At 59.3% G+C, this 10,081-nt stretch overlaps 1 protein-coding gene across 1 annotated transcript; it reads left to right on the forward strand.

Annotated features, from left to right (window-relative positions):
- The first annotated feature begins 2,619 nt into the window (after positions 1–2,619).
- ELF3 (E74 like ETS transcription factor 3) lies at positions 2,620–7,407 on the forward strand. Its single transcript, XM_027728853.2, has 9 exons — positions 2,620–2,641; positions 3,364–3,532; positions 4,144–4,365; positions 4,594–4,677; positions 4,771–4,890; positions 5,013–5,102; positions 5,730–5,846; positions 6,018–6,213; positions 6,342–7,407. The coding sequence occupies exons 2-9, from the start codon at positions 3,370–3,372 to the stop codon at positions 6,460–6,462; spliced, it is 1,113 nt and encodes a 370-aa protein (XP_027584654.1). The 5' UTR covers positions 2,620–2,641; positions 3,364–3,369; the 3' UTR covers positions 6,463–7,407.
- Positions 7,408–10,081: the final 2,674 nt, after the last annotated feature.

Here is a 10,081-nt window from a genome sequence, read left to right on the forward strand (position 1 = left end):
CATAGCATCCCCTTCCCACCTGGTGCCTCAGCCATGCACGGCACCACAGACACCTTGTCCTGCCAGTCCTCATGTCACTGTCACTTCACACCTACAGCCACCTCTCCCTTGTTGCAGCAAGATGCCAAGCCTGGGCAGGCAGCACCCTCTGACATGCACCCCACAGGCCTAAAGGTGCCCTGGGAGCTTGGACTAGTGGCAAGGGGACAGCAAGGGTAGCTCCCCTGGGAGCTACCAGCTCTGGCCATAAGGTGGTGGCAGCCCTCTGCCACCCATCCTCAGGCTCAAGGAGGAGTTGCCCTGAGCCCACCAGTGCTGGGGCTGCTCCTCAGCAGAGGAGGGTCCCATGGGCACCATCCTGCTCCTTGTGGCACCCTGTGGCTCTGGGGAAGGCATGAGGACGCCTCAGGAGAGGCTTATGACCTCTCAAGCCCCCAGCACAGTGCATCAGCATCTCCAGGGAGTGTTGCCCACAGTGATCTCCCCATGGCCCATTACAGGGCCCAGGTTGTGTGGCACATCAGTGGACAGAGGGGAAAGAAGGGCAGTTCTCTGGGCAGGAAAGCTGGAGAGTATCTTCAGGGGGTTGGGGAGGATTGCTCAGGTCCACTGACCTCCTGATTCCCAAACCCAAGGGAAGGAAGGTGGGACATGAGCACCAGAAGGACCCGGAGGGCTCCCAACATGCTGGGCACACGGCAGGGGCTGAGGGTGTCACCCACTGAGGGCACCTCTCCCGTCAGTGGCATAGCCCAGGTACATGGACTGACCACGATGCTTCCCTGAGTGCTGCTGTGGGTCTGCAGGGAAAGGAGACCTGGGAAAGGGGATGCTCAGTGTGGTCCATGCCAGACAGCTCTGTCAGGCATCTATCAGATCCCCTGGGATGGGGAGAGCCATGGATGGGCTGCACATGGCTTGGGCAGGAGACTCCCAAGTGCCACATGCCCTCCCCATCAGCCCTTAGTCTGTGGCCCAGGGCAGGGCACAGTGCTGGCATGTCCCACCCTGCTCCAAGGGCACCTGCATTGCAATGGTGAATGGAAAAAGCTTCCCCAGTGGCAGGTTTCCAACCACAGGCACTGGCAGCCCAGGCCTGGGCATGGAGGAGCCTCAGGCTCAGCCCTTGGCTGGATGCAGGTTCAGGCCCTGTCTGCTTTCCCTGGTGGTCTTGGCTTGCCCTGTAGCAGTGATGACAGGAGCTGCTCCCAGGCATGGGGATGTCCCTGTGGGATGTTGTGCCCAAGGAAACAAAAGGGCCTGGCAGCACCCAGCACTCGTGACTGTGCTGCAGAGGAATGAAGCTGGGGCAGGTGATCAGCTGGCGTGACCTGGTGCCTCCTGGCTGGCACGCTGGCCCTGCCTGCCCCAGGGCCAGGGGATGTGACAAGGGGGACGGGACATGAGCCACCCTGCCCTTGCTTGTCCATGTGCCAAGGTAGAGCATCCACGTTTGCAACAGCCTGTCACTGTGACACAGGAGGTGGTTTGCTGCCAGCTGCCAGTTTGAAGCGACAAAGAGCCAGAGGTGGCTGTGAGATGCCAGGGTCTGCCCACAGTGCCCGGGTTTGCCTCAGCCTGCATGTGGCATGGACATGGCTAGCTCAGCAAAGTACCAGCACCGGGCAAAGGGGTGCCAAGCTGTTGGCTGGGACTGGCCTGGGTCCCCCCTGCCAGCACAGGACTAAAACCAGCAGGAATGTACCTTGAGAGGGCCCAAGGGCCAGAGGGGCAAGAGCCACCAAGGTAATTCTCAAAATGCATCCCACAACTCTGCCTTGCCCCTTGTCACTTGTCCCTGGTGTAAGGGTCTGCCTGTGCCAGGCACTTGTGACTTGGCAGGAAATGGGCCATCAGGGCTCTGCAGCCTGTCCTAGACCTTTCCCGGGCAAAATCGACCCATTCTGACAGACAGAGCAGCAATTCTCAGGTGCCCACCCCGTCTCTGCTCCATCCCCACCTGAATCTCATCCCAGCATGTGTCCCACTTGGTCACAGGGTCTCTCTTCCTGCTCTGGGAGAAGCTGTGCCAGTGCCATCCCGAGCCTGTGCTCCAGGCATGGCCAAGCACCCCCCCACAGACCTGCTGAGTGCGAGGGCTGGGCTGCCCACCCGGGCACCCACACCCTGGGGCAGCGTTGCGGCCCCTTTGCCGCGGGCAGAGCCCCAGGCAGGGATCCGCAGCCCCCAGGGCCAACTCTGGCTCCAGGGATGTTTTTGGCTGCGGGAGCTGAGTGAACCTGCTGCTGTGAGCAAACAAACACGGGCCGGGCAAACGGCAGCAGAGAAAAGAGCCCGTGAAGCCAGTGTGGGTGAAACTCTGGGCACCGGCGGGGCACGGGCTCTGACAATGATTAAACTGGCCAACCCAGCTTTCCCGGCAAGGCAGCACAGGGCTGGGACCCTGTGCTATTATGCAAATCACCTGGATCTGGGAGCATGAACGTTTGCGGCTGGAATTCCCCTCAGGCTGCCAGATTGTTACGCCGCCCAAGCTATAAAAGCAGAGACGAGGGCAGGGCTTGCCCATCGGCACCAGCCTCCCGGGGTTCATGAGCAGTGGCTAGCGGCCAGGCAGGGCTCCGACTCCCCTTGTTCCTCTCTGGATTAGCCGCCGCTCCGGGGTTTGCCATCGCAGAAGGTACCAAAGCTATTTTTGGCCGAGGCCTGTTGACGTCCCCCAGCCCAGGACAGACGCTTTGCTCCCCTCCCTGCGCATCTTCGCTCTCGCCGGGGGAAGCGCTTGGTCTTTTCTTGCTCCACGCCTGCTCTCCCACCGCAGCTGCCAGCCCTTTGCGGGGACAGCGGGTGCCCTCCGGCCCCCAGCCAACAGCAAGACTTGGCTCTTTTACGAGGGCCGGGCAGGGGCTTGGTCCCCTTCTGGCTTCAGAGTTACTGGGATGTGCTTCTTGCGACTGGTCGAGAGGACTGGAGCCGCTGGCACTGGAGCAGCGGGGCAGCCGGCTGTGCCGTGGGGCTCGGGAGCGTGCGGCGAGTGCCCGTCCCCACGGAGGGGCTGTGCCACACTGTTTTCTGACAGCCACTTGCTGTCTGCTCAGGGGGCTGCCGGCGGGGTGAGGCCGGGCTGCTGGGGACAGGGCTCTTTGCGAGCAGGGTGACGCCACGTCCCCGGTTTGCTCCGGCTCAGCCTCCCTCTCTCCCGGCCCCCGAGGAGGTGGTGAGTCAGGCCCCAGCCCCAGCTGGCAGGTGCTGGGTGGATGTTTCTGGCAGAAGTGACCTGAGAGGTGACGATGGGTGGAGGGAGGAACAGCCCGACCTCACCCAGCCCGGTCCCGGGGTGCCCGCGGGCCCGGGTCCTCCCGCCTCCGTGGGGCCGGGGCTCACTGTCATCTCTCGGCACAGAGCTCGATGGCAGGATCTTGTGAGATCAGCAACATCTTCTCTAACTACATCAGCGCCATGTACCAACCAGAGGAGGTGCAGCCAACCTTGGACATGCTGGGACACCTTGGGGAGGACAGCAGCCTGGGGCTTAGCCTCCCCAGCAGCCAGCCCCCAGCACAGAGCACAGGTAGGACCAGGGGAGTGGCCGTGGCAGCACCAGGGAGCCGGCACTCGAGGCAGTGCCACTGGCTGGGAAGAGCACTGCAAGGTCCTTGTCCCACTGGGACAGATCGGCAGCTTCCACCATGCTGCAGTTTCCCCATGGAAAGGCCAAAGGGCTGTGGCAGGAGCCCCTGGGTGGCACAAGGCATGGCTGCTGGGAGCACACCTGGTTAATACAGGTGATGGGGGAACCACAGTCCCCCTACCCCAGCACAGCAGAGGGGACAGGCTGCTGGGGCTCACCAGGAGCAGTTTGGCAGTACAGTCCTGGTGATGGGGGACCATTATGGGATGGTGCTGGGGGAGGCATGGGGAGCACACCAGCAGAGCAGGGTAGATGCCAGGGTGAACAGGATGAATGGCACCGAAACCAGTGCAGGGGAGAGTGTGGAGTCATCGCTGTCTTCAGGGCAGGGCACTAAGGACCCTTTAGTCCCACAGCCCTTCAAGTCCAAGGCCTGCTGCATCCCACAAGATTGCCACTAGACCGGACCCCGTGCCCAGTGGCCACCGGCAGCCCGCACATGGCACTGGCACAGCCACCCTGCCCTAAGTCCCACTCTCCGTTCCTTGCAGACAAGCCCGAGTGGTTCAGTGAGCTCCCATACTTCTGGACCAAGGTGCAGGTGCTAGAGTGGATCAGCTACCACGTGGAGAAGAACAAGTACGATGCCAGCTCCATTGACTTCTCCTGCTGCAACATGGACGGGCACGCGCTCTGCCACTGCACCAGGGACCAGATGCGCCTCATCTTTGGGCCCCTGGGGGATGAGCTCTATGACCGCCTGCACGAGATCAGTGAGTGTCCCAAGCTCTCCTTCGTGCCCAGGCCTGGCAGCTCAAAGCGTGAGACTGAGAGACCCCCACTAGCCCAGGATCCTCTGCTTCCCAGGCACTGCAGAGGATGTGTGCGGGGATATGGGGGCACAGATCAGAGTCCAGGCAGGGCTGTGCTCAGCTCCCAGTATGTGCCATTGCCCTCCATACAGAACAGGCCTCACTAATCCCAGTCCTCCACCCCCACAGCCTCTGACGAGCTGAACTGGATCATTGACCTGTTGGAAAAAGAGGATGCGACTTCCCAGACCTTTCTGGACCCCATCCCTCCGGGTAAGAGAGGGGCCCTGGCCAAGCCTTCTCCTCAGGGACCATGTGCTGACAGCAGCAAGGCTAACCCCTTATTCCCTTTTCTGCCCCTTCCAGAGCTAGGAAATCCCTGTGCCAAGGACTCCCTGGAGGACATGAAGCCCACAAACCCTTTCCTATCCACAGACTTCACCTGCTTGCCTGGTGCCATGTCCCCAGGCAGCTCTGATGTCTCAGGTCAGTATTTTGCCAAAGGTGGATTTGGGTCTTCCAGAAGTCTGATGGTGGAGGAGGTGGCAGGGGAAACACCTCCAGATGCCAGCAGCAGGCGGTCTGAGCCCTGTCCCTTTGCCTCTCAGGGCCTGTGATGTCCCACAGCCCCAACTCTCAGGACTCCGGTGGAAGTGACCTCGACCTCGACGCTGCGGAAGCAAAGCTCTTCCCTGATGGTGAGTTTGCTTCCTGACAGGAGCTGGGAGGGGAGGGCTGGCTCCTGGGACCTTTCTGCATATCCCACCTGGCAATGATTCAGGGACAACACCTGAACACCCATCCTCACACTGGGAAGGAGGGAAGGGTCTCTTTCCCTGAGTGCTCTGCTTCTGTTTCTCTCCATCGAGCAGGGTGATGGTGCAGGCTCTGGGCAGGGCTGGGATAGCTGGGCAGTGATTCCGGTGGGAAGGGGTGGATAGTGGCAGATGAGTGAAGGCTGCAGCCAGAGATCCTGGGCATGCAAATCAGTGTTCAGTATTGATCCCAGCTGGTGATGATACTGGGAATAGCAGGAATGCAAAGCAGCAGTAGGGCTTGGGGAAGGAACAGCATGCTGCCCTAAGCATGGTGTCACAAATGAGGGTGGGATGAGGCTGGAGGGAATGAGGAGACCTTGCTCTCAGAGACTACTTTCCTACTACCTGGGCCTGAAAAGAGGGTGCAGTCCCTCCTGTCTCTCCCCACCCTGAACCAGCTCTCCCCTGTGCTTCTGCTGCTGAGGAGCACATCCCTGTGCCAAAGGAGGGGGCTGCATCCTGGCATGCCCTGCCCAACCTGACGTGTGCCCCTCTCTGTGTGCACAGACAACTTCACAAGCAGCAAGAAAGGGGACAGCAAACACGGCAAGCGGAAACGGGGACGGCCCCGAAAACTCAGCAAGGAGAGCAGAGACTGCCTGGAGAACCGGAAGGGCAAGCACTGTACGTGAACCCTCTGGCCTGGGAGCTTGGACTGCCTCCCTCTGCTTGGCTCCATTTGGGGTGATGGGAGGAAGGTCCATGTCTGCTGGCCATGGCCCTTGGCCACGGGGCGTTTAGGGAGATCCAAAGTGCAGGACCTTCCCTCCTCTACAGCTCACTCTCCTCTTTCAGCCCCAAGAGGTACCCACCTGTGGGAGTTCATCCGGGACATCCTGATCCACCCTGAGCTGAATGAGGGGCTAATGAAGTGGGAGGACCGGCGGGAAGGGGTCTTCAAGTTCCTGCGCTCGGAAGCGGTGGCTCAGCTCTGGGGCCAGAAGAAGAAAAACAGCAGCATGACCTACGAGAAGCTGAGCAGAGCCATGCGGTGAGTTCCCTCCCCTGTCCTGGGGGACCTGCCCCACACGGCTGGGTCAGCCCCACCAGGGCTCAGCCTAATCCCCCCAGCAAGTGGGGCTGCGTCCAGAGCCTTGATTCCACCTCCACCTCCTGCAGATATTACTACAAACGAGAGATCCTGGAGAGAGTCGATGGGCGGCGGCTGGTGTACAAATTTGGGAAGAATTCCAGTGGCTGGAAGGAGGAGGAGGTGCTCAACAGGAACAAGGAGCTGTAGGAGTCCTGGATGAGCCAGGGTCTGATAAGCCCCTCGGGGGGCTCCTTGGCAGGAAACTTTGCCTGTAGCTGTATCTGGAAGCTGTTGCTCCGTGCAGTGTGTGGAACTCTGACCCTTGCATGGGCACGCTCGTGTGTGCTGGTGACTGCCAGCACTGAGGTGTTTAGAGCCAATATTTTGGCTCCAGTAGGTTATTGTGAACCGTGACTTCCCTTGCTGGTTTTGTACCTCCAATTTGGAGCCACAGGGACTGTGCCTGTTTCAAAGCCTGAACAGATGCAAAGGGGAAGAGAAGTTCAAGCAGCAGCTGGTCCCACCGTGAGAGCCCAGCAGGTCTCCTGCTGTCACCCATCTCCTGCTTGGGCAGAGGGGCAGCACCTCTGTGTCACCTGTGACTGGACAGACATTGTCCCAGCTGTGGGGTCCTCCCTCTCCTTGTGCCGTGCCAAAGGTGCCCCTTGTCCTATTTGCTCCACGTGGGTTGGGTGAGGCCCCCTCTGTAGCAGCTTCTCAGTGTGGCACCTGCTGAGAGAAGATGGGAACGTTGTGGAGCTTCACCTGGCCCCAGAGAGCCCTCAGTGGGGAGAGGACAGGATCAAGCAGGGCCATACCTCCAGTCTGGCTACCTCTGTCTAGAAACAGGCCTTTTCCCTAGAAGTAGCATCTAATTTATGTAAGACGCCAAAGAAACACAGAGTGAATGTAAAGATATATTTTTTCATAAGTGAGATGTTCCTGTGTGAGAGTGTGCAGTGTGGGGCACACGGGTGTGTGGTGGTAGGTGGTGATGCTCAGCTGGACTGAAGTGATGTCACGGGGCACAGACTGGTGCTGTGCCCGCCACAGAGGGGGATGCCAGCCCAACCTGCAAGGTGCATGTGGTTTCCTCCTTTTCAAATGGGAACATAACATGAATAAATTTTTGGTTTGTTGGGTTTATTTGTACCTACCTGTCATTTTTCTTGTTTTTCTTAAAGAGCTGGTAGGGACCAGGCTTGTGTTATCTGGGTTGTCCCATGGCAAGAACTCTGTCTGCCACCATCTCCTGCCTGCTGGGGCCTGGACTGGCCTGGTCATCCTGGCACAGGGTCACAGGGTCTTCCTCAGGCTGAGGTGGGTTTGTCCCAGGTGGGAGTGAGATCTGGAAGCCTTGGCTCAAAGCCATGCAGGGGCATCTTACACAGGCCCCCAAACCTTGACCCTTCAGAAATGTAGCCCTGGCACTCACCTTTCCTGGACCTTTGCAAGTCACAGCCTGATAGGAAGCAAAGTCCTGGGTGGTCTGGGGAGGGCATCTCTCAGCTCTTTCCATTACTCTCCCCAGCCTGGCTGGGGGTCACAGGCTGTGGGAGCACCTTCAACCCTTCTCTGGCCAGTGAGACATGAAGGGACAGCAAGAAGCAGCACAGGTACTGCAAAATGTTTCAGGCTTGCTCATCTTCCAGCCTGGCTGTTTGCTGGCCTCTCCTAGGACCTGGGTGCCTTCAAGGTCCATCTCAGTGGGAAGGACCACGATGGCCTGGCAGTGTGGGCAGCCCATTATCTAGCTCTTCTTGCCCAACACCAGCCTCCCTCAGCCAGCCCAGCTGTGAGGAGGCAGGGAGGGTGTCCCAGAGGTGCTGGGAGGATCTCTCCAGTTTACAGGATATGTCTGTAGGGTGGCAAGAAGGAATTCAGGGGCTTGGAGGCCAGGCAGACTCTCAGATATGTTTCTACCACGAGCTTGGCAAACAGTGGTCCACACATGGCTCCCGGTTGGCACAGACTGCCTGCATTTCATGATAAGTCTTTCTGAACACTGTTGGGCACCAGGGGATGTTGGTGCCACCCTGAGCTCCTGCTGGTGCTCAGGGCCTGATGAATGTGGGCATGCAGAGGACAGAACTCTCATTTCCTGCTCCCCACGAGGGGAAAAGCCCTGTGACCATCCTCGGAGCTTGGACCTGGACCAGGTCTGGGATGCCCAGGCAAAAGCTGTGCCACATCCTTCCAGTTTCAGCCAGTGCCTGGAGGGACTAAGGAGGACCACCAGCAGGAGGGTGGTGAGAGGAAGTTTTGGGGTGCATCTCAGCAGTAAAGGTGCCTTGCAAAGCCTGAGATGACTTTTTGGCAGGAGGATCCAGCCATTACCATAGAATCTTAGAACGGTTTGGGTTGGAAGGGACCTTAAAGCTCATCTCACTCAAGCTCCTGCCATGGGCAGGGACACCTTCCATTAGCCCAGGTTGCTCCAAGCCCCATCCAACCTGGCCTTGGACACTTCCAGGGATGGAGCAGTCACAGAGTCTCTGGGCAACCTGTGCCAGGGCCTCACCACCCTCACAGAGAAGAATTTCTTTCTAATATCTAATTGAAATCTCTCCTCTTTGAGTTTAAAACCATTCCCCCTTGTGCTATTACTATCTGCCCATGTTCCCCAACTGCCCTTCATTACTGCCAGAGACATCATTCTGTTAAACATTCCCCAACCCACACCTGCAAGAGTGTGACCCAATGCAAAAGAGAGCAGCAAGCCCTTCAAAGCAAGGTCTCACATGGACCATCTGGACTGTCCCCCCTGAGCTGTGCTGGCTGCAGCAGCTGCAACTGGTCCCAGCCTGCCCGGCCTCAGCTTAAGCGCGAGGTTGGTGGCTTGGAGCATCCTCCTGGAGATGCTGCAGTAACATCAAGGGCGTGACCCAGCTGCTTTGCAGGGCCAGGAGGTGCCCATGGGCGAGATCCAACCTCTTTTGGGTGGGTTCAAGTGCTCTTTATGCGGGGAGTTGCCCTGCTGGTCCACCTGGGATACCTTGTCCTGTATGGAAAGACCTCCACTCCTTGCCTTCCGATATGCCAGGCTGGAGCTGTACTACTCCCAGATCCACATACTGGGATGAGGCCATCAGGGCTGCCCTGTGGTGCAAGAAGAGGTCCCAGTCCCTGGGTGTGAACCTGGAGCCAGCCCGTGGTCTGGGCTGCAGCCAGACCTCCGCCAGGTTCCTTGCGCAACCCTCCCCAGGGAACAGGTTTTCCCGGCTGGTGTCTGCTGGCTCCAGCGAGAGGAGGGTGCTCCAGGCCCATCCCTGACCTCCTGGAGCTCCTGCAGGCAGCAGGCTGGATGTGGTGGCAGGAGGGACAGTGCTGAGGTGCTTGCTGCCCACACAAGTGGCACACTTGGGAGGGGGCTTGGATGGTGCTCGGTGGCAACCAGCAGGTCCAGGAGGAGACACGGCGAGCGGGGCAAGCCCAGCCCTGGGCCAGGTCTCACAGGAGCCGGCTGTGCTCCTGGCTGCTGTCCCCGAAGTTTGGGGTTGTGGGCGAGGTGTTTATTCTCCGTCAATAGATAACCCCAGCAGGTTGGCAGTGAGAGGGGAGCACTTTGTCACGCAGCCTGGTGCCCTGCCAAGCGTGCCTTGTTTGCTCAAGCAGTTTCATTTCTTTCCCGCTGCAGTTTGTGTTACCTAACTGGCCTGGGACAATGTTTAACCAGCACCCACAGCAGCAGGGAACCTGTCTGCCTCGCCTCCTGTGCCCCCCGTGTCCCCACTGCCCGCCCCGTCACTCCACTGCCGTCGCTGAGTGGAGGGACACCAGTCAGGAGGCTTGGGCAGAGGCTGTGGATCACAGAGTGGTTTGGAAG

This window comes from Pipra filicauda, unplaced genomic scaffold (genome assembly GCF_003945595.2).
Source record: "Pipra filicauda isolate LSUMZ 115617 unplaced genomic scaffold, ASM394559v2 scaffold172_size1731463_pilon, whole genome shotgun sequence".
NCBI classification, from domain to species: domain Eukaryota; kingdom Metazoa; phylum Chordata; class Aves; order Passeriformes; family Pipridae; genus Pipra; species Pipra filicauda.